The sequence below is a fragment of the Mercurialis annua genome, linkage group LG5 (genome assembly GCF_937616625.2).
Source record: "Mercurialis annua linkage group LG5, ddMerAnnu1.2, whole genome shotgun sequence".
Lineage (NCBI taxonomy): Eukaryota > Viridiplantae > Streptophyta > Magnoliopsida > Malpighiales > Euphorbiaceae > Mercurialis > Mercurialis annua.
Window position 1 is genome coordinate 7,115,801 of NC_065574.1, and position 27,923 is coordinate 7,143,723.

At 30.4% G+C, this 27,923-nt stretch overlaps 2 protein-coding genes across 3 annotated transcripts; both read left to right on the top strand.

Annotated features, from left to right (window-relative positions):
- Positions 1 to 12,689: 12,689 nt before the first annotated feature.
- On the top strand, positions 12,690 to 18,817 carry LOC126679757 (metal transporter Nramp1-like). Its single transcript, XM_050374732.2, has 14 exons — positions 12,690 to 12,909; positions 13,084 to 13,215; positions 14,376 to 14,454; positions 14,539 to 14,579; positions 14,978 to 15,056; positions 15,151 to 15,255; positions 15,369 to 15,478; positions 15,616 to 15,797; positions 15,893 to 15,962; positions 16,558 to 16,731; positions 16,881 to 16,985; positions 17,205 to 17,336; positions 17,497 to 17,592; positions 18,189 to 18,817. Exons 2-14 carry the CDS (start codon positions 13,087 to 13,089, stop codon positions 18,531 to 18,533), a joined length of 1,647 nt encoding a protein of 548 aa, XP_050230689.1. The 5' UTR covers positions 12,690 to 12,909; positions 13,084 to 13,086; the 3' UTR covers positions 18,534 to 18,817.
- Positions 18,818 to 20,622: 1,805 nt separating this feature from the next.
- LOC126679805 (sister chromatid cohesion protein PDS5 homolog C-like) lies at positions 20,623 to 27,436 on the top strand. 2 transcript variants are annotated; one of them, XM_050374789.2, is made up of 10 exons: positions 20,627 to 20,713; positions 20,815 to 20,939; positions 21,216 to 21,419; positions 21,509 to 21,690; positions 22,289 to 22,415; positions 22,531 to 22,728; positions 23,249 to 23,347; positions 24,973 to 25,071; positions 25,866 to 25,906; positions 26,565 to 27,436. In XM_050374789.2, exons 2-10 carry the CDS (start codon positions 20,844 to 20,846, stop codon positions 27,250 to 27,252), a joined length of 1,734 nt encoding a protein of 577 aa, XP_050230746.1. In that variant the 5' UTR covers positions 20,627 to 20,713; positions 20,815 to 20,843; the 3' UTR covers positions 27,253 to 27,436. The 2 variants fall into 2 exon arrangements, with proteins under 2 accessions (XP_050230747.1, XP_050230746.1); XM_050374790.2 differs by lacking the exon at positions 23,249 to 23,347 and having other exon boundaries at positions 20,623 to 20,713.
- Positions 27,437 to 27,923: the final 487 nt, after the last annotated feature.

Below are 27,923 nucleotides of genomic sequence, written 5' to 3' on the forward strand. Positions count from 1 at the left end.
TGGTGAATTTTAATGACATTAACCCTAAATATATTTACAGTCGTAAAATAATATATAATAAGTTATAATATCTGCTTATCAACTAATACAAATCAACTTTAATTTTTTTATATTTAGTTATTGATGGGTGTCAAATTCTATCATAAGTACTATGAAGTCGAGTCGCAGAAAATCTATCCTTAAACGATATAGGATTCTCACCCAAAGGGTCAAGCCAGATACAACCGAATGCATTATTCGCCTTGACTGAAGTAGTAAGTCAAATCACGAAGATAATGCCAAATTCCTAAGTCAAATCACGAAGATAAAACTGAATCCCCCTGAAGATACGAATAAAGCGCGTCGACCTAGGGATTCGCCCAAACGACCAGAATCACGAAAATCTTTTTTTTTTTGATAATTGGGGGAGGGGGGAGCGCTTGTGGGAGGAATTGAACCCACGACCTAGCAGTTTGCTGCTCAGCGCTTATACCATTTGAGCTACAGCTCGTTGGTACGAAAATCTTTTTTATTTGGATACAATATCCAACTTAGAAAGATAAACTACAACTTAGGAAAATAAGCTTATTTAGGAAGATATTCTCGAATAGGACTTCCACCCGGATAAGGAACTACACTTCTATTCAGGGTCAAACCCTACTATATAGGAATCACTTTTCTATTTAACATCCACAAAATATACATTCAACTATTAGGGTAATTGATTTTGTGGGTCACTCTACTTACCCGATCTAACAAAAAGGTCACTGAACTAAAAAACGTTACAAAGTGCTCCTCAAACTTTCAATTTTGTATCACAGGGAGGTCGCCGGACCCTTTCCGGCCTTTTTTTTCTACGTGGACGCCGAACTTGTCTCTCTCATCCACGTCGCTTCAAACTTTTGGCCACATCATCCGCCCCGTCATCCATTTACCCCCTAAATCAAAACGATGTGTTTTGGTTAATGAATTCTTTAAAAATTAAAGGATCTTTTTATACCTTTTTTCATTTCATCTCTACCATTACACGTCATCACCATCTTCAAAGAAAACCATCACCACCACCATGAATATACCAGAGGTCAAAAAATTGACATCATTTAACTTCTTCAAACTTTAATTGATTAAAAATGTGAGTTTTCTTCAAAAGAAACATTCACTACTCATTATAACAAAATAAATAACCCACAAACAACATAAACCCCAACCCCTTTATAATTAGCCGCCATTATCATACCAAAAGACTCTTAAAATGGATTTGGCTTGCAAAGCAAATCAAAATCAACTATCACATGAACCTTAATTTCAAATCTCAAAATCCTTAATCTATTATAATAGAAAATATTTATTTTGCAAATTTTTTCTTTTATGCCGCGGCGTTGTATGACGGTTTTAACAAGGTGGTGACTGTAATCGTCATGGCAACAGCAGCGGGCGGCTATTGTTTCGTTGAATTCCTCCCATTGGTTGGCTTTGAGTTGGCCGCGTTTTGAAGAATACTATTTTTCTTGGTAAGCTTGGATTAAGCGGACTGCTTCTTGGTGGTTCCAGGGGACTGTATAATGTTTCTTTTTGCTGATGAGTGTGATAGCGGTGGTTTTTGTAGTGGTGGTGGTGGAGATGGAAAGGGGGAAAGTGTGGCCATTCTGGAAGTTAGGGCTAGTTTATTAGATGTGTGGCGGTGACGGCAGAGGAAGTGGTTGTGGCTGAAATTAGGTTGAATTAAACCGCAACATTTTGATTTTGAGTTTAAAGGGTGATGGGGCGGGTAATGTGGCAACGATGTGGAGGGGAGAGACAGGTCCGGCATCCACGTAGGAAAAACAGGACGGAAATGGGCCGATGACCTCCCTGTGATTTAAAAATAAAAGTTCGATGAGCACTTTGTAGCGTTTTTTAGTTCAGTGACCTTTTTGTTAGATTGGAAAAGTTGAGTGACCCCCATAATCAATTACCCCAACTACTATATAAGAGTTTAAGTTGCCTAAACACATAACTACATTCATATACTTAAAACACTGCTCAAAGCCTAAACTGAATTTAGCATCGAAGAGTTAATCGGACCACCACCGTCCGGTTAGTTTCTACCCAATTTTGCAGGTTAATCCACTGGATCAGCAATAGACTTCATCAGTTATCAACAACCCTAAATAATAAAATCAAACATGCCCTGTTTTATAATTGCTTGAAGGGGTAATTTACATATTTTTCAAAATATGATGTTTGTAGAGATTTAATTTTAAAGTTTAAAATATTACATATCAAATCCAAATATTTTGCATTTTTCGCATTTTCTAGACCAAATGCGTTGTACTAGATTTTTTTTATCATACGTGGCATACCGAAAACGGCTGCATGATCAAACATATGCCACGTATGACCATAATTACTGAAAAATGGATTTGAATTTCAAAATGCAAAAACGCAAAAAGTTGAGATTTAAAATCTAAATCTTACGATTAAATCGCTACAAACATCATACATTAGGATTTAATATGCCAATATCTTTTAATTGAACGAATAAGCTCTACATTTTTTATAGCTTTTTTTATTTTCTCTTCGACTGACATCGACAATGATATAATTTTACCGTTAAAGGTAGCTTTTTTATATATTTTTTAATTTTATAAAATATAATAAATAGCTAGCTCTTTTTCATTCTTTTCTCAATGGGTTAAAATTTATCAACGACACGCAAATCTAATTTAATTTATTGCGAACAAGAATCGAAGATAGATTTAAGATCTTTCAACAAAGATAGAAACGTTTATTGGCTATATATTTATTTTTTAGTAATATTGAGTTTTGATAGGTTTTTCTAAAAAAAAATTGTGCTGTCCTTTTTTTTAATAAAAATTGGTTATTCTTTTTTGGTGGTTGAATCGGATGTCATGAATGTAGTTTTTGATATCAAAAATCAGTTTGCGGGTGATGGGTATGTTTGGTCGAAGAGTATTCTTTATTAGCAAAACAATTCATTTTTTTTTATTTTCATAAATAAATATGAGAATCATGCAATTGGATTTAGTTTTCAAATTTTTCTGGATTTGTTACAAATACAATTATTTATATTCGATTTAATAAAATTTGATAAATTAAAAAGAGCTCTACATCATTCAAATACAAAGATTAATGTCATAAAAATTTGGTAACTTTACACATTTCCTCTATGTATTTTAAAAAGTATCATATTGAAATACCGATTTTGATTTTTTTTTCTTCAAATTAGTATATAAAATCATAATTTACTGAGGTGGCTCCCTTCTTTATGTAATTTGTTGTGGTGAAGTCATTTTTCGACTGTCACCTCAACAAATTATGACTTTGTCTATCTTTTTAAATGGTGCTCAAGTATAATATTTTTTTTTAAAAAAAAAGTGATTAAATTGAAAAACCGTATAAAATTGGTAAATTATTATGACATTAATTTTAAATATAATTAGTCATTTATTATTTTTTAAATATGAATTCAACATATTTATTGAACAATATTTAAAAAATAATAATATAAAAAGAATTATTAGTAGGGTGATATGAAAAAACCTGCTGATCTAATTTGTTACTTTACTCTCTCACAGTGAATTTAATTTTGTGACATTAATTTTAAATATAATTATTTATTTATTATTTTTAAATATGAATTCAATATTTTTATTGAACAATATTTAAAAAATAATAATATAAAAAGAATTATTAATAGGGTGATACGAAAAAACCTGCTGATCTAATTTGTTACTTTATTCTCTCACCATTCATTGCTCATGTGCTATACAATAATACTTTAAATTTTTTTTTCTAACTTATTACCAAATTTGAACAAGTGAATGATATACAAAATTACAAATTAATGAAAAATAATACTTATTTATCAAAAAAATAATAATACTTTTAATTTAAATAACAATTCTCTATCACTATTCACTAAATACGATTTTATTCGAAAAGATATATACACAAATAATTTTATATGGTACAATTTTCTCTGCAATAAATATTATGCCATTTGGTATCTTCCATTATGCTCACATTTCCTTCCTGTTTTTATCATTTATGTTAACTTTTTATTTTCTTGAGTATCGGAAGAAAAGTTACATAATTTAACCTATAAATTATACTCCTTCGGTTCCACTTTAATTAGCAAAATTTGGAATTTTTAGTGTTTTATTTTAATTGACAAAACTAATATAACTATAATATTATCCTTTAATTTTCCATCTCTAATCTCATTTAAAATTAAACTTTTTATAAAAAATAATAATGAATATTTAATGAGAATTTAACTAATACATTAATAGCATTAATTAACTTCATTATTAATAGAAGGGTATAGAAATAACTATCTATGTCATTTATTAATTTGTACTCCCTCCGTCCCACTTTAAAAGTCCCATTTGACTTTACACACATATTAAGAAAATATTAATTATTCTTGTGTTTTCATGTTTTTTCATGTTTTGCCCCTATTAATGATAGTGGAATTTTCGATAGAACTCTTTTAAGATAACTAAAATAAGGATAAAATAGGATATTCAATGGAAAAATATTCTAAAAATAGTAATGAAATTTTTTAAATGGGACATCCCAAAATAAAATACGGGACTTCTTAAACGGAACGGAGGGAGTATTAGTTATTGTAATTTAGTTATTTTGTTAATTAGAATGAGACGCGATATATTGTCACTTAATATATTTTTATTGTATATTTAAATTTTTTATCAAATTAATTTTTTAAAAAGTATGTCAATAACACGCATGCTGACATGCATATACATGTCAGAATCCGTTGGTTTCATTTATAAATACCATCTTAACTTATTATACTCATGAATTATGCTTTTATTATTGAATATATAATTCTTTTATTTATGTCAACTTAACATATCAAAAACTGCGCTAATTTAAGAAAAAATGTAAAGATACCTCTCAAATTAATTTATACTAAGGAGCGATCCCCTTTATATATTTTTTTAGCATAAAAATTCATTTAATATCATCAAAATGGAGCAAATTATTTCCATTTAAACATCATAAAAAAAGGAGGCAACTATGTTCGTTCTTGTCGTGATGAAAAAAATATGCTTGCATAGTTATATGTACAAGTAGTGGTTGTCATATGATAATCGAGTTAGAATTGAGAAATTTATATATGCTTTTTAAAAAAAAGTCAAGAGTTAATTTATACTTTTTCCCTTAAAAACGATGTTTTCTAGTTTAAAGATGACGTCTCATAGTTAAAATCCGTTTAGAAAATCTCATGAATCCGGTATTAAAAAAGTAGAAAGGTGCCATCTCATAGTTGAGATCCGTTCAATAAATCTTATGGACTCTATCAAAAAAATTTATATGTTTTCTCCTTAAAAACGATGTTTTCTAACTTCAAATTCGTACGCATATATATTCTCTCTTTTTAATATATGCTTTTTAGATAGCAAAACTATAGCCAAAGAGGGAAAGGTGCAGAAATTCAAAGATAATCTATAATTGATTACGTTTGTACATGATAATGATAAAGAGAATAAAATATTATGAGCCATCCATTTCAGAGAATCATAAGAGTCCATCAAAGTACAATGAAATGGCCCCAATTTTACTGTTAGGGCATGGAATTGAAGCACAAGTCAATTGGCTTCATCTTATGGGGCCAACCATCAATCGTATCCTATGGCTCATATTTATTCAACTAAACTTTTCTATTCTTTTCTTAAGTTAATTATTCTTCTATTTTTTGTTTCCTTTGAAAGCTACAAAAGAAAAAGTGGGAAGTAGGGATGACAATGGGAAGAGGGAATTTCCCGTTTTCCGTGAGGACCCGCCTTTAATGGGGCGAGAAATTCCCACCAATTACCCCCATGAGTAAGGGGATGAGGAAAAATCATTCCCCAACCACGGAGATGGGGACGGACGGGGAGTATAGTCCCCACTTTATGGGGATCCCCATCCCCGTTCCCATGGAGACCCGATTTATATTTATGCATATTTATATATAAATTTTAGTATGTTATTTATAATTTTAAATAATTTAATTTAATTTTTTTATTAGCTTCTATTTAGTTATAAATATATAATATTATAAAAGATAACAGTATTTTCTATAATTATTTTTTTTAAATATCTTATGAAAATAATAAAATTATTTATATATTATATTTAATTGTACGGGGAACGGGAATTCCCATGAAAATGTGAAATCTATGGGGATGGAGACGGGGATGATTATATCCCATTAATTAAATGGGGACGGGAATGGGAATTCCCCATAGACGCGGGGATGGGGATGGCTTCTCCGTCCCCATCCCGCCCCATTGCCATCTCTAGCGGGAAGTTTGAAAATTATCACTACTTGCAATGTAAGACAAAAGTATTCAATAAACTAATTGGAGATATGATAATGCATCAATTAAACTTGAGACCTTTTTAGTCCCTGATATCTCACACTTAATTGAGTTTCGAGTAATTTTTCGTTTGTCTGTTCAGTTTTTAAAATACTGTTTAGCATAAATTTAAAATAAGGGACCAAAAACAATTTCTCAAAAAAAAGGGACCAAAAGTAAAATTATCTAATGATGATTATATATTACATTTTGGAAAGCGAAGTAGTGAACTATGCAGTATACATTCATATATTATTGGCTAAATATTAATTTGTGGTCCTGAATTTTAGACCTCTGATCACTTTTACATTCAAATTTATATGAGAAATATTAATTATAACTCTTTGATGTTTAAATACTTTTCATTCTAATTAGCATTGCGATACACTATTCGGAATACATGCGTAATTCCTCCATATCAATATATAAAAAATACTCTCTCCGTCCTGTTTAAGAAGGGACAAATGACGTTTTTACATATATTAAAAAAGTATTAACTATTATAGTGTTTTATTATTTTATCCCTATTTATGATAGTGTTGTATATTGTGTATAGACTAATAGTCATAAATTATGGAAAGAGAAAAGGGGGTAAAAAAAGAAAATTTATATAAATCGGCACTAAAAACACGATATAGCCTTCTTAAATGGGACAAATAAAAATGAGATATGTCCCTTCTTAAATAGGACGGAGGGAGTAATAATTAGATCCCACCGACTCACCCTTCTCACCCATGCATTTCCAAACCCTTACAAAATAAAACCTGCGCCTCGCATACTAAAGAGAGGTGATTTTAGCAAATTTTTGGCTAAAACCACCTTTCCCGCACTCTTATTTCTATTATTGAATTAAATAAATTTTTCTACTACATATCATTAGTTATTGTAATAGTTTTTTTTTTTGCATCAACCGCCTTATATGGTTATCTCTTTCTTCAAATAGTGAGCTTTGTAAGATATTTTACTACAATGTTTCGTAATTTTGATATTACTGAATGATACTTCGTTCATAAATCAACCAGAGACGTTAGTGTATCGTTGAAGTTTAAATTTTTTGTATTTTTTTATAATAGTTTACAGATTCATTCTTACAGGTTGAATGATTTGAAAATTTTATTATTTCTAATTGTAATTTTTATATTTGTAAATTGTGTCTATTGTGGCTAGATTTGTTTTTAAATCTAGTTTTGTGAAATTTTATATCGGATGACATGTTATGTTGTCAAGTAGTCGTAATATCTTTTAATATCTGATCCAATTATCGTGGTTAAAATTGAGATTCTTGTAGTCGAAAATGAAATTGTATCTTTGACAAAATAAAATAAAATTAGAGCCTTAAATTTTTATCCACGAACAATATTAATTTATTTTATAATTTTATAAATTAATTTAAAATTTTATTTAAAAACTAATTCAATCCAATATTTATAGTAGAATAGCTTTAAGAGTCCAATTATTATAAAATAGGGTAGACTACTTAAATCCCTTATGTTTTAATGAAATACACTAACTTAGTAACATTTATTTTAAAATATCAATATTTATGTGAAACAATTTAATATTTTATAAATATTAATGAAATGATTAATTTTTTCTTTTATATTCGTGTAATTAATGTTGAGCATTTTTTATAATTTTCTTGAATTCTATGTTAAATTTAATAATATTTAAATAATTAATTACTTCAAAAGCTTTTTAAATATTATATTATAAACATTTTAAATAATTTTTATAATAATTACCCGCGAATAACACAAAAAATAGTTGAACTATCATGGAATCTAGATATAATACATGTTTGATGATAGTAAACAAATAATTTATCAAAAAATTAGAATATGAATAAATATAAAAAAAATCACCAATTTCATTTTTTCTTAATCTTCCGTCAAAACAAGTGAGTATTATTCATAGCGGAAATATATGAAGATAAAAAGTATATTAAATTTAAATAACTAAAAACGGTCAGTATAAATTTAAACTGTACAAATATTTAAATATAAAAAAAATTAAAGATAATAATAGATACTTTCTCTGTTCTAATAAAAAGTCTCATATTCTATTTTATAATAGGGTTAATTGCATATAAAATCACCACCTTTACACTAATTCTCAAAAATAACACGGCCTTTAAAACGTGTTAATTCAGGGCATCACCTTTTATTTCTTTTCAAAACAACATGGGTATATTTTTAAATAAAATTTTGTTGACTTGGACACCCAATAGGAGTGCCACGTGTCATGCCACGTCAGCAAAAACGCCACTAAAAATGTGTCGATGTTATTTTTGAAAAGAAATAAAAGGTGGTGCCCTGAATTGCCACGTTTTAAAAGTTGTGTTATTTTTGCAATTTCATGTAAGGGTGGTGATTTTATATGTAATTAACCTTTTTATAATATCTCATTTAGAAAGTTCTATTTTTATTTTTAAAATATTTTTTATCATTTTTTAGTCATCTTAAAAAAAACTCAATAAAAAATTCTATTATTATTTATATGGATAAAATATGAAAAAAAATTAAAAAAATTATGAATAATAAATATTTTTTTTAATCTGTGTGCAAAAACAAATAAAATCTTCAAAGTGGGCTGAGGAAATACATTTCGTCTATATTATGTTAAGCACAGTATTCTGTTGATAGAAACAGTCACTAATCAATCGAATTAAAATATTGGGTGCATCTTTTATTTTTTAAAAGCAAGATATGAAAATGTCATTTTAATGAAACTTTTATTTATTTATTGGATGCTGGGTTGTGTAAGCTACACAATTCATTATAATCTAATATTTTATATTCATCATAATGTATTTAAATAGAAAGTACAGTTTCCAATTTCTTATAGTATAAAACAATATAGGAGTTGAATTGCTTTTGTCATAACTAGAGTCTAGGGGTTAGTCTAATGAAATTTAACTTGGAGAAAACAATATAGAAAAGTCTTATAAAATTTTAAAATCTAACTACTGTATAAAGAATAAATAAAAATTAAATTATGTTCAATATTTATATAAAATTTTAAATTAATTAATAAAAATATATTATTATTTTAATTTAATTCAAAATTTTATATAATTAGTAAATAAGACAGACACATATAATAAGTAAATAACACACACACACACACATATAAACAAATATTCTGCCTTTTCTAGTTTTTTATTTATTGTCAAAATTTTTAATTTTTAATTTTTAATTTTTAATTTTTAATTTTTAATTTTTAATTGTCAATTTTAATTTATTTTTTAATTTTCAGTTTCTATTATAGTTATTTATGTAAATTTGAATGGAAGTTATACCCTTCGTATTTGAATTTTTAATGATAAAAAGACAAATTGAAACAATACGAATTATAATTCAAATAATTTAAACGATGTGTAACAAACTGTTAGGTTATAAGTTCAAATTCTATCAAAAACGCCCTCCTCCCCAATTATTAAAAAAAAACAACTGAAACAATATGAAGCCATAGGAAGAGCACATTTGAATTTTCTTCACTCTAATTTAAATAAATTGATATTATAAAAATTAAAAATTGAAAATAAGACAAAGTTTACAATTTTAAAATTTTAAACCATCAAAAAACTGAAAATAAAAATTATTTTTGGATGATTAATCATAACATATTTATTCAGCAGAATAAGCTAATGAAATTTTTTTAATTGCCAGTTATTGTACGACAAAGATTCATTTTATTCCGTAAATTTGGCACAAAATATCAATTAGGGCTAATTTCATGGCTTTTAAAACAACACGATGAATTAAAATTTTGGCTCGTTTTATTTTTTCTGCTTTAATTTGTCTAATAAAATTATGCTACATCAGCTCCGATTCATATGAATCGCTCATATTATTTGACACCTCACAAAAAATGTCAAGTTTAAAGTAGTTTTTTTTTTGGATAATCAGGCACTTTTTAAAAGCTACGAACTTAGCCTAAGTTGATTGTTCATGTTAAATTTAAGGGTAAAATGAAGCATATTTTTTTTTATATATAAAAGCTGGCATGCTCGTGCAAACTGGTGGACAGAAAAGGAAATCCTAGGATGGACCACTTCCTATTGCGTTAACTTCAAATCCCAGAGAGTCCCTCCTCCCTAGGGGTGAGCATCGGTCGGTTCGGTTCGGTTCGGTGGGAAAATTTTCGGTTTTTTCGGTTTTCGGTTTGGAAATTTCCCAAACCGAACCGAACTTTCAGTTTGGAAGTAAAAAAACCGAACCGAATTAAAACGAAATATTTCGGTTCGGTTCGGTTCGGTTCGGTTCGGTTCGGTTCGGTTAAAACCGAATTTAATTATTTTTTTAATTTTTTTATTAAAATTTATTCAAATATTAAATAATTAGAGTCTAATATACTTTCATATATGTTTAAATAACAATTATTAATTCATATATCAACAATAATAAAGATATAAATACAAAAAACATATAAATATAAGTATATATGTATATTATTTTTAAAAAAGTTATATATTTTATATTAAACTTCGGTTCATTCGGTTTTTTCGGTTTTTCGGTTTTCAAAACACCCAAACCGAACCGAACACCGAACTCCGAACTTTACCTAAAGTAGGAACCGAACCAAACCGTTTTCACCGAAAAACCGAACCAAACAACAAAGTTCGGTTCGGTTCGGTTCGGTTTTTCGGTCTGGTTCGGTTCTTGCTCAGCCCTACTCCTCCCCTTGGTATTGTTATTGTTTTTACTCCCTCGGTCCCATTTTATTTGTCCACTATACTATATTTAAATATTTCAAAATAATAGATATTGTTTTTGCATTTGTTTTGGGATTTAATGTTGTTAGTATTGTATTGACTATTTTTCTTTTTTCAATATAGTAATTATAAATTAACCTAAGAATCAAAAAATGGTAAAAAAAAAAGAATTGTTAGTATTTAATGTTTTCTTAATATGTATGAAAATAGGAAGTGGACAAATAAAATGTGACGAAGGGAGTAATATTTTTGGTACAATGTGTATGAGGTTTTCTAAACAGGTCTCAACTATGAGATGACACTTTTACATCTCTCATTTTCTTAGTATTGTTATTGTTCTTAATATTAATATTAATATTTTGTTCAAAATAATAAAAATTATGAATATCAATTTGTCAAAATTAAATAGGCAAAACTTTAAAATTTGGAAACTTTTGTTTTCATGTTATGGTTATTACATTATGATTTGGATTAGAATTTCCTCAAATTTATTTGAATTTGAGAGGGTCAAATTCACGATTTACACCATTCATTATTAAATAAACGGTGTATTAATTTAACTAAAATTATATCTTTTTGATCTATACCATTCATTTGATAATAAATGGTGTAAATTCATTGAACTTGACTCCTCAAATTGAAACGAACTTGAAAAAAATCCCAAACGGATTTGATTTTTATAGAATATATTACCAAAACTCAACAAACTGCTGCCTATAAAGTTTATTTTTCTGGGAGTTGTTGGAAACTTTTAAGCGTTAATTATTATTATTATTATTATTTATATGAGTTTATGTCTGAAATACTGTCTACTTTCTCAATTTTTTTTGTTTTCTTTTTCATTTTTACATAGAAAAAATTTTAGTTAAAAAAACTTAAATATAAAAAGAATATATGTTAAAAATACATAAAAAGAAAAATCTCATGAGAGTAATAGTAATTAACTCGATTTTTTTATTATTACAATCCACTCCTAATTTAAACTATTTAATAGGTGCTAAATTTAGCATATTCTAAACCTTATGCTAAATTTGGCATTCAATTAGTATGTGCTAAATTTATTTATTTATCTAATTTAATTATAAAATTTTATTAGTTATAATTTTACTAAGCATAATTGTACCAATAAAAATTATTTTAAATAAATAATAATAATAATAAAATTTATCAACTTTTATTTAATAAAAGATATTTTATAATTATTTTTATTACTAAATATAGATTAAATGATAAATAAATAGATTTTCATATAATAAAATAAATTATAAAAATTAAATTATTACTATCAGAAATATTAATTCAAATAATTATTCACTAGCATATTATATAAAAAAATATTAAAATATTAATGAAATTAGAGTTTAATATGTTCGAGTATCAAATAAAAAAATTCAAGACTCGTGAATTAAAATAAAATTAAATAAGCCTCTAGCATGTAGTATAAAATACATATTAATTTTTAACTTTTTACATCTCTAAAATTATGTATATTTCATTTTAATTAGTTGAATCTTATATTTTATAGCAATTCTTTTAAATGTATTAAATACAATATTTTTTCTTATTTATGAGTGCGAGGTCCCAAATCCGCACCATTTGGTCCAAAAAAGCTAACTTGATGAGTTATTACTTATTACATTTTTTGCAAAAAATAATTCTTTTCCGCTAAAATTTCTCCAACAACTTTAGATACAATGCATGATTCCAAAGTAGCAGATTTTCCATAACTTTCTATATAAACACACTAATACTCATCACTTTCAAACTGCAATAACACTCTAACTTAAACTCTGCTTCTTGTTTTTGTTCTCAACGTCTTTTAGTTCATTGGAATTTGTAACAAAGGTCAGTATTTTTATAATAATGCAAATTCATTTTTTAATCTGTTTAATGTTGGTTTTTATTTTTATGTTAATGGGGTTTGTTTGTTTTGAGTTTTCCAACATGAAATTCATCACCTTTTCTGAATAAATTGTATTCACTGAAATTTTGTTTCATTTCTGTGTTTTTTTTTGGTAGTAAATGGCGGGCTCTTCATCATCATCTTCATCAGGGCAGCCACAGTTTATTGTCAGTACTGGAAATAGGAGTTTTTCCAATGCACCACTTATTGAAAAATCTGATTCTTGTGAACAAATTGTTGTTCCTGATGTAATATTCTCTCCAACTTTGATTTTATTTTTCATTATGTTTCTGGGTTGTCATATGATGTAATGATTGTTTGTTTTTTTAGTGTTTTCTTGATGTGTTTTTAGAATCTATTTCATCTTTATTTCAATGGCATCAGGCTTGAAAATGGTTATAAATTCAAAGAGATGTGAGAAAAAATGGCAGGAGTTTGACTGAGATGAGTTGAGCTAAGTTTAGTTGCAGATTTTGTTTGTTTTTTAGCTGGGGGAATTGTAATATTAGGTTCTAATTCTTACTGTTTCAGTGAGAATCCTAATCAGATTTTGCTTCTGAGGTTATCTAAATAAGTTCAATCATTTATCTGTTCATTACCTAATCCAACTCAACACTGTAAAAGTCATTTTTGATGCCTGTCCTTAGGGATGTCAGAAGGGGTTGGCGGGTCGTGTTCCTGTCGTGTCGGCTCACTCTGTTGACACAGATTTTGCTATTGAGACTGCCCTTTGTTTTGTGTTAAAATTAATAATAAGACAATTAGTTACTTGATTGTCCCTTTCTTACTACTTGATTTACAAAACAGAAAAATCAAATCCAATATTTAGGAAGTTCTATTATTTAATATTTTGAGTACGATAAAACTTGAGTTTATCTCAAAGTGCTTATACTAAAGTTGTTTTTGTTGGTTTTGTTTTTGTCTCCTTGTAATTTGGTTGCTTGTAGACTATTTAAAAGTTTCTTTAGACTTGCCTTATATCAGTTACACAGCATAAGCACTAGATTAGTTGGTTTTTGAAAGTCTTGCCTAATCTTATGACAAAGTATTAGGAAAATCAAGTCAGGTTGATAGTTTAGATTCATAGCTGTATTATTTGAATGAAGACCTGGTAAAGTCCTAAATTATTAATAGGTTCAGAAAAGACTAAATGATTAACGTCGGCGGGGAATAAGTGATTCGTCGATATTGGAAGTTATAAGATTTAACAAAATATGTGAAGTGTTTTCTGTAATTTGCTATGCTATATGCAGGAGAATCGCGTTCATTAATCAGTAATCAGTAACTTTGAAATGCTTTTATCTGACATTATTTAGTAGATTTTGTTGCTATTAGCAAGCATAATCTCTGCAAAGTTTTTCTTTGTAATGAGAAAATACTGAAGAGTCACTTTCAATTGTTTGTGCAGAGGAAAAGCTGGAAAAACCTGTTTTCGTATATGGGTCCCGGCTTCCTAGTTTCTATTGCATATATTGATCCTGGAAATTGTGAGGCCAAAACTTCCAAATTTTCTTTTGCTATGACATAAATATAGCTGCTACTAATGCTCTGTCATCTGTGTTAAACTGCAGTTGAAACTGATCTGCAGGCAGGTGCACAGTACAAATATGGGGTATGTTAATTTTCTTCTTAATGCAGTTGTGCTACTCTCCTAGCCCTCGATTTTCTTGTACTAGAGATTACGGGTTCCCGTTTGTGAAAAATCTCCAATAGTATGCCAATTTATGATGAGCCTGATTAGCTTAATGGTTCCCTGAACATTCTTTTAGTTTTTTGAAGTTTATGGTGTTAAAACTTAAAACTGAAAATACGATTTTCAATTAGATTACTAGTCAGTGAACGAAAATGCGAAATCAGACATGAAGAACATAGACAGTTGTTTGACTCTTAGTTCATAATCTTCTTTCCCAGCTAATAAAATGCAATTGAATTGATGATTTGATTTTTTCATTATCATAATCTAATTCTTTGATAGAAAGTGATTTACTCTTCCTTAAAAAATATTTTCAGTTACTTTGGATCATTTTAGTGGCCTCATGCGCTGCTCTCGTTATTCAATCCCTTGCTGCCAATTTGGGGGTTGTTACTGGTATGTGTAAGCATCTGAATCTGCCAATTACATTTTTTTCTTCCATCTGTAGTATACCAGTATTCATTTCTCTGTCGTTGATATGCAATTGTAGGAAAGCATTTGGCAGAACACTGCCGGTCTGAATATCCGAGAATACCAAACTTCATCCTTTGGGTTCTTGCAGAAATCGCTATTGTAGCATGTGACATTCCTGAAGGTAAATGTCTTTCATTTCTCGATGTTTTTGTTCAGGTACAAGTACAATCAGCATGGTGCAACTTCTAAGTAACTTTAATAATTGTATGCTTATTGACGTTTATTTGTTTTCAGTGATTGGTACAGCGTTTGCGTTGAACATGCTCTTCAGAATTCCAGTCTGGATTGGTGTTCTTCTCACTGGCTTTAGTACGTTGATTCTTCTAGCATTACAACAATACGGGGTATGCAATTTCCTTTCCTATGCCATATATCGTGAAACTGTTCTTTTTTCATATAAGACTTTTGGCAGTGCTCAACATTCCAAATTTTTGATTAATAATAATTCATATCATTCGTTTGAGTCGGTTCTTTATTATAGGTTCGGAAGCTTGAATTCTTTATTGGGTTTCTTGTATTTACAATTGCTGGATGCTTTTTGGGGGAGCTTGGCTATGCAAAGCCTGATGCTTCTGAAGTTCTGGAAGGGCTTTTTGTTCCCAAACTCGGGGGAAATGGGGCTACCGGGCTTGCAATTTCATTACTTGGTGCCATGGTTATGCCGTAGGTGTTTTATACAATCTGTTTTGCAATGTATTAATGGTTCTTTCCACTGGAAAATGTTATTAAAATCTATGGCATTTATTTCCCTTGTATAGGCACAATCTCTTCCTCCATTCTGCATTGGTACTTTCCAGGAAGATCCCTCGGTCTGTCCGTGGTATAAAGGTAGATCTCGATTATTTAGCTGGTTATAATCTTAATCATCAGCAATAACCTATTTAGAGTGCTCAAGTATACTCAAGTGAGTCATGTGTGCCAGTCCAATCAGGTCTATTGATAGCTTGGCATTTAATGCGCTTTTGAGGTTAAAGATGAAAGCAATTACGTCGCCAATTCCCTTTGCGTTCTAGAAATGTGTTTTGTCTGATCATTCCAATATACTGCAACTGGATTTCATAACAGGGAAACAGAAACGACAAACGAAGAACGGTTGAAACAATATTTTCTACAAAAATATTGGTCAGAAATATAGAGATATGGAGTTCTAGAAGCGTTTCCGTTGCTTTTGGAAATAGAAATAAAATGCTGAAACGTGCACTCGAAAAATTTCCGTGCAACATAGCGTATAATTTGGTATACACTTAAATATGTCCAGATAGAAAAGCAACTCTGATATCTAAGAGCATTTTCCCTTGGATAATAGTAACAGAAAAAAGGCACATACGTAATAACGTAGTATCATTGAAATGGTCTTGAAATATTGTCGTTACGTAATGATTTTGTTCGAATTGGCACCTATTAACTCAGCTCTTGTTTGCAGGAGGCTTGCAGATTTTACTTAATAGAAAGTGGCTTTGCTCTATCTGTAGCATTTCTCATTAATATCTCTGTTATATCTGTAACTGGTGCTGTTTGCAATTCTTCAAATTTAAACCCTGAAGATAAGTCCAAATGTGAGGACTTGGATTTGAACAAGGCTTCTTTTCTGCTTAAAGTAAGTGACCAGATTCATTATCTAATGCTCTCATTACCCTTTATATCCTGAAAACTCTGATCTTATCCTAGATGTAACAATCTACATTGTTTTTCTAAGCTACTGTCTATCTAGATTTGCTTCTTGATAATGGTTTTATTGTTTTACAGAACGTTTTAGGTAGTTGGAGTTCGAAACTTTTTGCGATTGCTTTGCTGGCGTCAGGCCAGAGTTCTACCATCACAGGGACTTATGCCGGGCAGTATGTCATGCAGGTAATACTGAAACATATTTGTTTTTCAACGGAAACATAGGACAAATTCAACTAATGAAATTAATGAATGAAGGAGATAGTAGTAATTGGATCAAACGTCGGGGAAAAAGGAAAATAATCACTTCAGGAAATCATACATAATGTTATTAGTCTATAATTGTTCACGATCTTATTTTCTGCTGTTTGTTCGCTTAAAAACCCTCAATTTTTCATATTGCAGGGTTTCTTGGATCTAAGGTTAGTACCATGGGTACGAAACTTTCTAACTCGATGTTTGGCAATAGTCCCGAGTTTGATCGTTGCACTTATCGGTGGCTCTGCTGGGGCTGGAAAGTTAATTATTATCGCATCGGTACTACATGCGTACCCTTAAAACTAATCTACTTTAAAAATATTGTGCTTGCATTCTTTGATTTCCAGTTTGTACTTTCCTAATGACTAGTCTTAATTTAGTGGCAATCAATGGCTGTGATTAGCTGATAAAAAAGTTGACATTCAATGATTTGGTGTAGATGATTCTTTCATTTGAGCTTCCTTTTGCTCTAATTCCACTTCTCAAGTTCACCAGTTGCAAAACCAAGATGGGGGCTCATGCCAACTCAGTTGTGGTATGATACTATTCAGCCATTTCATTTTGAAACTTGAATTTTTTTATTTATTGGATGTCTAATGGTCCGTCCGAGGTACACAATAAAGAATACTAGTTTATTTTCTTACATTCACCGGAAAAATGAGGTCCATGTGTAAGCTCGACCACAAAACCTCCGTAAAATTCTTTGAAAGTGAGAATACCAATCAGACCACTCTCTCATTGGTTCTTCAGTTTTAACCTCAGATCAGACCACTCTCTCATTGGTTCTTCAGTTTTAACCTCAGTAGATTGTTTCTATTTTCTTTCCTCTCTTTTTTTTGATCATATTTTGTCATTGTTCGAAATGTTTTCTAAAACAAATTTGCATGAGCTACACAATAAAGCTTAGTTTATTTCGTATATTCACCATAAATGTGATAAATTTTCACTTAAATAGATGAATGTGATCAGATAATATTAGACTCTAACTCGAGACCTTCGCAAATTTTCATAAATTCGTTCGACCAATCGGACCAGTCCTTGATAGGCGAATAATACTATCTTTACCATTATATTTTTTTGCATCCTGCTATTCTTCTTCATCACTGACTTATCATTGACCGGCTTGTACAGATTTCAGCTATCACCTGGGTTATTGGCTCCTTGATCATGTCAATCAATGTGTACTACCTCGTCTCCGGCTTCATCAACATTCTCATCCACGGCCATTTAAAACGCGCAGCATCCATCTCTCTTGGAATTTTCGGATTCGGAGGATTAGGATTGTATTTGGGTGCAATTGCATACTTGGTTTTTCGCAAAAATTCGAAAGCATCTCATCTTTTGGCACTAACAACTCATGAAAGCCGGCAGTCAGCTGCGAATGAGTCCGGCCAAGGATCAATGCCTAATCTTCCTAGAGAAGACATAGTAGATATGCAGTTACCTCAGCGGGCGGCAGAACAAGTTGACCGATAAGTGATTACCGAGCAGCATTAACTGACTTTTAGTGATCAGAATCAGATAGCACTAGAAGTGGCAGATTGATAGTGATCAGAATAGCATCAGAAAGAATAATTTGAACTATAGTTTTGTATCTTCTCATAAGGTTTTTATAGCTGCTTCCGTTGGAGACAAGTAATAGTTATTAGGTAACCTCTAGATGGCCGAGTGGCATTTGCAGATCAATATACATCTTCATAATAATAAAGCAAATATGTATAAGGGTTAATTAATCTAAATAAAATACAACTTTTTTTAAAGTCGGCTAGTTTAGCCAATTTCATAATATTTTAATATTTTTTTTACCTATTTGTGAATTGAACGAAAAAAAATCGCCACCTCCCCCGTTACATCGTTGCCAACTTAGCAAAAGTCATTGAGTGAAGTTGAGTTGGCAACACCTACAAATCCAACCAAACCAAAGGCATCACTAATTAAAACACATGACAAACAAACCAAAATCAAAATCAAAATCAAAATCAGACTCAATCTATAAATCAAATAAATTAATTATATTATTAAAAAAATTTATATATTAAAAATAATTAACATTTCTTAACTAACTAATTTAAAATGAACAAAGGGTCAACGCGTCCCCTGAACTTGTGACTTGGGATCATTTACCCCAATTTATACTTTTTTGAGCAACTAACCTCAAAACTTTTCATTTTTAGGTAAAATAACTCCATAACTAATATTTTTATTTCAAAAAATAGATCAGGATAATTATATCGCAACAATTAGAGAAGTATCTAATTACTTTTTGCATCACTCATCTCCGATTTGTATTTTACGCGTTTTAAAAATACAATTATAGGGTTATTTGAGCAAAAAAAAAGAGTTTTGGAGTTAGTTGGTCAAAAAAGTATAAATTGGATTAGATGCCCCCGTGTCACAAGTTTAGGAGGGGCATTGACCCTTTGTTCAATTTAATATTTAATTCAATCTAAATTTAAATTAAATAAATTTATTAAAATTACATTTAATTAAATTAAAAGTTAATTATCTCGAGATTTTATTTTTATTCAGAGATAAATTATATTTAAATTTAAAATCTAGTTAATTTCAAAATTTATTTTTTTTATTCCAAAAAAAAAATCTAAAATTCTAATTCTTCCACCGACGCATTCGCACTCCGGCCTGCCCCTCCTCACTCCCACTCCCACTCCGACCGCCATGAACCGTCTTCTCCGATGAAGAAGTCAAGTTGATGTATTAGGCAACATTCTATTAAGTCGTGGGTTCAACATATACTTGATCTGTTAGTTTTCTTTTTTTTTTTTTTAGATATTTGTTAAAGATCTAATTACTTAAAAACCACCAAAATTGATTTTTTTTTTCATTTATACCATGACATAGGAAAAAAACCGTTTGTACTATTTTTTCCGTTTTCATGTTTCACCTATACCCATAAGGTATTAAATTGACCTCTTTTTATTTGGAAAAAAGTTTAAAATAATCCTTCATTTTTATCTTATATTTTAATTAGATGTTAATGTTATTACTAGTAAAAAAAGACATTCTTCTACACAAAATTTAACGAATAATAATAATAATTTATTTAATTTATATTAATTATTAATAAATTTAAAAAATTTAAAACCGTATAAATTTCTCTATACAAAAAAAAAACGAATTACATTTTTTCAGAAAATTACAATTTAATTTTTGAACCCACCGGGAGGACCTTCCATGGAAGGAAGAGAGGTGAAATATGAAAATTTAAAAGAAAATACAAACGGTTTTTTTCCTAAATTATAGTATAAATAAAAAAAATTTAATGTGTGCGGTTTTTAAGTAATTAGACCTTTGTTAAATTAATTTTACTTTTTAATAAAATTTAAACATAATAATTTAATGCCATAAAATTTAGTATTTATATAAATTAATATAATTTTATGCGAATTTTTAACATAAAATATTATTAGTAATAAAACAAAACAAACTTATCACAAAAATATTTTGAGAAAAAAAAAACCTAATACTTTCTTTTGAAATTGAAATATTGAAGAAAATGGGTTATTATGGCCTAACCCGTCTGCCCGAATCCGAAAATCAGAAAATCAAGTACTACTAGTAGTAGTAGGACTGTGCTACTTTAATTTTGAAAAATGGTACCACTCTGGTTTTCTTGAATCCAAAGAAAACTCAAAAAGGTTCCAATTTCAATTTTCAATTTCAAAATAATAACGCAATTTCCGTTTTTTCTTGACAAACAAGTTTACATTTCTTGGTTTGTTTTCTGTTTCTGTTGCAGATTAAAAAAAAAATTAAAGAAGAGAAAAAATGGCGGGAAAAGAGCTTGAAAAACGGTTAATTGAAGATGGGAAAAATCTTCTTAATCCTCCATTTTGCATTGATCACCTTCTCTCTATTCTTGATGTAAGCACAATTCAATTTTTTTATTATTTTATTATCATTCATTCACATGTTTAATTTAAATTTATTTCTTTATCTTTTATGGGGTTTCTTGAAAAATAAATTAGGAACAATGTGATTATTTTGTTAATGATGCAAAATCTTTAACTTAGTTTCAATTCTTTGAACAATATATAGTTGGTTACTGACAAAAGATTGACATTCTTTATAAAGGTTGCGCCTTTCGACTTATTTTGAAGACTGAATTATTGATGAATTTGCATCTGATTTTGATTCTAGAGAGTTGAGTGTGATCTATCAAAGGTGGATCAATCGCCACACGGATCGATGGCGGCTTCGCTTTCGCTTTTGAAGATTTTGTTGGTTTCTGATAAACTTTTGAGACATTCGGATACAGATGTTAAAGTTTCTGTTGCTGCTTGCATTAGTCAGATTATTAGAATAACGGCACCAGATGCTCCATATGATGCTACGAAAATGAAGGTGATTTCGATATTTAATATCAATTTATATTTATATATATTGACTTATTGAGATCTTGCATATGGTTTTTCTTGTTTCGGGGTGCACAGGAAATATTTTATCTGATTGTAGCTACATTTCCGAAGCTCTCACACATGTCCAGCTCTTTTTACTCAAAGGCGGTGTCAGTCCTTGTCACTCTTGCATCAACGAGGGCAGTTGTGATGATGATGGACCTTCATTGTCATGCTTTGATTAGCCAGATGTTTCAGCTTTTTCTGTTAATCACTCGGTAACTACTTTAACATGTGCTAATGTGATATGTTTGAGTTCATTGGGTAGATGTTGTCGTCATGTACTTGTGAATGGTCTCTCTATCATATTGTTGTTGTTCCTGCGCTTAACAGTGTTAAGGGATTAGCTCGTGATTATTGAACCTTGCGGATCATTGTTTCACCGCTGCATATGGCTCTAATTACATGTGTGGTACATACAATTATGGATGGCGAATTACAAGTGTCTTCCTTTTTAGTAAGAAAGGGCATATTTGCGAAAATGGGATGTTTAAACATCCATCTTATGTTTTTCTAGGTAGGATTTCTGGAAAGAGATATGGAAGTGCTAATGAGATTAGAACATTACAGCTGTAGGTAATTATGCATTTAATAAAGGCGGGTTGCTGAGTTATGTGGAAAAGATTCCGTATCTTGTGTGAGATTTCTCTGGCTGTGATGTTTCATATCTGTGCTGGTTATCACAGTTATCCCTTTCAGGAATTAAGCCATTACTTTCTTTTGTGATTAGGATATTGCATTCTAACATCTGTATTTGAACTAAGTAGGTGACTGGTATATGTACTCTAAGAACTTACATTTCCCCCTCTTTTTAAGGTCAAACGATTCAGATGCTGTATCAGCAGCCATGGCATCAATAATGACGATCACCATATTGGAAAGTGATGATATTTCTTTGGAGATTTTCAGTCCCCTTTTAATTAGTGTGAGAAAGGAAAATCGGGTAACAGTTATCGTGTTTGATAATCATGAATTACATTTTAATTCCGGTGATAAGCCTTTGCAACTTGCTTCCCTTGTTTTTTTAGTTTTCTTATCTCTTTTCTATCTTTTGTCAGATTGTTGCTCCAACTTCCTGGAAGTTGGGCAAGAAAGTTATCAAAAACTGTGGTGCAAAGATTGAACCATATATTTTGAAGACAGTAGAGATTTTGGAAGATTCTCTGGATAAACATGATCAAAACATTCGCGCTATGTGCCAAAAAGCAACCAATACGGTCGAGCCTTTTCACATATGCTGTTCCGAGGAAGATTTGGTGAGGATACTCATTATTTGTAATTGTTTGAATTCTTTTATAGTTTGTAATTGATCTAGTGCTTCCAATCTTTCCACTGATCCTGAATCCTGATTCGTTATTTTCTTATGAAGAAAGACTGGGGCATTTAAGTTTTCATCAAAATTTATCTGGCATCTCTTGCCTGCAACTTGATCTTGTAGTTTCATTTAATTTGTTGAAGGAGATGTAAACATATTGTATTCACAATTTATTTCTCCCCTTCCCATTTTTTCTGCTCTTCTAAATTCCGTTACATAGTTGTTGTGCTAGTTTCATTCTTCATTCTCTTATAGGCAGCATAAATATGTCATAATCAAGCTCTTGAGAAATGAGGAGTTTCCATGGTGTTGTGAATAGATGAATTAGTAGTCAGCTGACCATAAAATAATTTGTTTTACAAATAAAGAACAATTGTTTATTAAGAATATTAACAATTCATGGAGAAGCATTTGACTTGAGTTTTTTGTTGTATGTTCTTTAACCTTGCGCACTCGAACAGATTAATGACGAGAGACCAACTACTCCGTGTTTGGATGGGAAGAGGACTAGGCGTCAAATTACATCTCCGAATGCTGAACTTGGAGAAACTACAGACAAGGTACAGTTAAATATGGTCCCAAATTTTCTTTGCGTTATCCAACTTATGTAAATGACGTACGTGCTCCTTTTCCCCCCTCTAAGAATGTACATCTATGATGTCTTATCTTTTTGTCAGTCATCAAGCTTTACATTCCATTTGAAGTAATGCCCTGAAAATGTGGTTGTCAAACTGTTTCTTTTATTTTACTTGCTGTATAGATTTATTCTGTTCTAGTTTCGAGTTTGCTATCAACTTACAACCAGCAACTTAAAATGGCTTAGTTGTTTTTTTTTTTTAAGTTTCTCTACCCTTATGACCTTTGCTTAGGAAAGGTGCTTGTTTAGAGAATACAGCAATCTCTGCTAGAGACGATTTTGAGAGAAATAATGATTTAACTTTCATCAAGTCCTTGTATATAATAAATATACTAGTTAACAAGAAGGAACATAAAGATCCTAATGGACAATCTAAACAAACTAATAAGAAGTTCAAAATGCTGATCTTAACAAATAACTTACGCGTGCTCTTTTTAAGGTTTGAATGCTTCATAGCTGATCTCACAATACTTTGCTAATATCTCATTTTCGGTGGGTATGCTGTTCCCGTATTCTGGCCATGTGTCCAACCAATGTTGGCAAACACTTCCAGTAAATGAATTTCTTCTGACTTAAACAAAATGCTTTCTTGGTCTCATAGATTCTGATAACGGTATACTAGGCCTTTTATTATCTTTTCAATGAGATGCGTTGTGTTTAGATTCACTTTTGCATATATTCTTGTCCATTTCTTGAAACAATTTTTTCGTCACTTTGAACAATAAACTGCCAGTAAAATTACGAAGCAGGAAGTTCTCCATCATATTTGTACGTCATGTTAAAGCTGAAACTCATGTTATCATCTTGCATATGTATTTTTTCGGAATCATAGAGAAACATAATAGTCAATGTACTAAATGAGTGAAAAGAAAACTAACTTCTAGATAGAGATAAAGTAAAGATGAAAGGTAGATTTATGTTATATAGAATTTCAAAGACTTATTTATTCTCTTGGAAAGGAGCTTCTAAGATATGCAAAATGTGGAAGTTGTCTGTTCTAAACATTGTTGCAACAAAATAATGGTTAACAGCTTGTAATTATATAGCTGACATGGTTCACTCCTGACACCGAATAGTTATTTAATCCTGGCTTGCTGATAAGTTATGCATAATTCTTTTTGCTAGTGATCAATATCGAATTGCTTAATCAGACTGATACTATTGCTGTGCTTAAATTAAAGGCTAAATGATTTAATCCTCAAGTAATATGATATATTTTAACAGGGACAACCCGTGGACATATTGTATATATTCACAATTTATCTCCCCCCTTTCATTTTTTTCTGCTCTTCTGAATTCCGTTACATAGTTGTTGTGCTAGTTTCATTCTTCATTCTTTTATAGGCAGCATATATGGCATAATCAAGTTCTTGAGAAATGAGGAGTTTCCATGTTGTTGTGAATAGATGAAATAGTAGTCAGCTGACCATAAAATAATTTGTTTTACATGTAAAGAACAATTGTTTATTAAGAATATTAACAATTCATGGAGAGGCATTTGACTTGAGTTTTTTGTTGTATGTTCTTTAACCTTGCGCACTCGAACAGATTAATGATGACAGACCAACTACTCCGTGTAAGGATGGGAAGAAGACTAGGCGTCAAATTACACCTGAGAATGCTGAACTTGAAGAAACTACAGACACGGTACAGTTAAATATGGTCCCAAATTTTCTTTGCATTATCCAACTTATGTAAATGATGTACATACTTTGCTACCTTCTCATTTTCGGTGGGTATGCTGTTCCCGTATTCTGGCCATGTGAACAACCAATGTTGGTAAACACTTCCAGTAAATGAATTTCTTCTGACTTAAACAAAAATGCTTTCTTGGTCTCATAGATTCTGATAACGGTATACTAGGCCTTTTATTATCTGTTCAATGATATGCGTTGTGTTTAGATTCCTTTTTGCATATATTCTTGTCTATTGCTTGAAACAATTTGCGCTTTGAACAATAAACTGCAAGTAAAATTATGAAGCAGGAAGTTCTCCATCATATTTGTACGTTATGTTAAAGCTGAAACTCATGTTATCATCTTGCATATGTATTTTTTCGGAAACATAGAGAAACATATAGTCAATGTACCAATGAATGAAAAGAAAACTAAGAAACTTCTAGATAGAGATAAAGTAAAGATGCAAGGTAGATTTATGTTATATAGAATTTCAAAGATTTATTTATTCTCTAGGAAAGGAGTTTCTAAGATATGCAAAATATGTTTGTTCTAAACATGTTGCAACAAAATAATGGTTAACAGCTTCGAATTATATAGCTCACATGGTTCACTCCTGACACTGAATGGTTAGTTAATCCTGGCTTGCTTATAAGTTATACATTTTGCTAGTGATTAATATCGAATTGCTTAATCAGACTGATACTATTGTTGTTCTTAAGTTAAAAGGCTAAATTATTTAATCCTCAAGTAATATGTTAACAGGGACAACCCGTGGACATTCTAGGTTCTGGTTCATTGAAACTGTAAGTTTGCCTCCTAAATTTATTAGAGTTTACTCAGCAAAAGGTGCTCATTTGTTCTAAAGCTTATTTTATTTTTTAAATAAATGCATATTTAACCAATTTTACATGTCAAAACTATATCGCATCCGCTTATAAATAAGTTCATATTATATTATTAGTATTAAATTGTGAACTGCATGTAATATTTTTTAATTTAAGAGATCATTCTGAACAACTTCCATAACCTTTTTATAGAATGGCCATCTTTTACAATGATAGTAATGACCTGATCTCAACTAACTAGTATACTGACTTGCTATGCAAGAGAGCAAAACTCACCGAAGGTTCATATGTTTCGATGAGAAATAAATTGCGAAAAAGCTTTAGTAGCGTATTCATGAGGTAAGGTGTGACCTTTTGTCTTAAATAGTGGCTTTCTTCTAATAGAAAGCTGAAAAATTCATACGATATATGTCAACTAGTTTAAGCCATGTACATGAACCATAGCAACAAAGAACGACAAAGCTCATGTATTTTTCACGGTCTATGCGTTTTAAGTGTTGGAATTTTAGGAAATAGTGTTTGGTTTTGATTCATTTTTGGTAACGCTAACCAGCTTTAGAAATCGATCACTGTATTTTGTTGATATAATTGCAGCTTTATGAACAAAATTTTGCAGCTTTACGCAGCAACCAACTTCCAATAGAAATCGGCGAGACCGATCTGCAAAAAGAAGGAATGGTCGAATGCAAGAGCGGAAGAACCACGAGCTTTCGATCCCATTATCTGAAGAGACACTTCCAGCCAATAATGGAGGAGCTAATGCGCGCAATGGAACTGCTTTAGTACAAGGCTATGGAGTAAAGACTACTGCAGCCCCTATACTGACAGCCATATTTGCCAAGTACGGTGATATTGCTGCTAGCTGTAAGCACAAGTCGCGGACGAAGAGGGCTTGTTTACTTGAAAGCGTCTGTCATGTTGTTCAACAACTGCAGAACATCGGAACTCCGCTCAATCTATCTGAGATTAAAGTCTTTAGAAATGAAATGATAAATCTGGAGGATATGAACCTGAAGCTTTCATGGCTGACTGGGCCATTTGAAAATATATCAGAGCTCGAAAGAATAGAAGGACTGCGTTCTGCGCTGATGTCTGTGAGAGGAAACTGCATGTTGTTCATAAAAACCGCAACAAAGGAGCTAGAAAAGGCACTCAAGGAGCTAGTGGAATTACAGAAAGGGATGGGAGAGAACGAAAAGCGCATCAATGCCATAAAGCTTGTAGTCGAACAGGTCGATGATATCATCAAAGACGGCGAGGAAGAGGAACTTCGTTGGCTACGGCAGATCAATGCACTTCCGTAGTGCAACCAAAACTAGAAATTCTGGTACATATTATCCACACAATTCAGCTGAAGTGTAGGCTTGTATATTTTAGTTCTTTGGTTGAATTGTGTGGTCGGTCCTTTAGTTGTAACATGATTATTATATTTTCTTTGGAATCTTTCCTTTCAATTTCTTTGAACAATTATAATCGTATAAATTTTAATTTCATGTTTGTCCATCTCCTCATATTTTAATTTCATTTTATTACTATTATTTAGTACATCTGTTTTGAAACTGATCCTTTATCAATTATTATGTTCTGATAGATATTTATCAATTTGTTTTTTTAAGCTATATTTATCTATTGTTTGATTGTATTTTCAATCAAAAAATACTTATCAAAGTTACACGAAAATTGACGAAATTAAAAAGATTGATCATAAAAAAAACAGTTAATTTTTTTGAAAAAAATTGAACACAAGTTAGCTACAATTGTGATATACTTATTGACATCTTTCTTGGTGGAGTTAGTTGTTGACGCCAAATTTCAATAACAAAAATAACTCAAAATTTAAATGTTAAAAAATAAAAATAAAAATAAAGAAAAAAATAAAAATAAAAACAACTAACAGAATAATAGATATACAAATTTTTAACAATATCTGACTTTATATCCAAAAAGTCTTCGATCCTTAGCATCTCAGGAATTC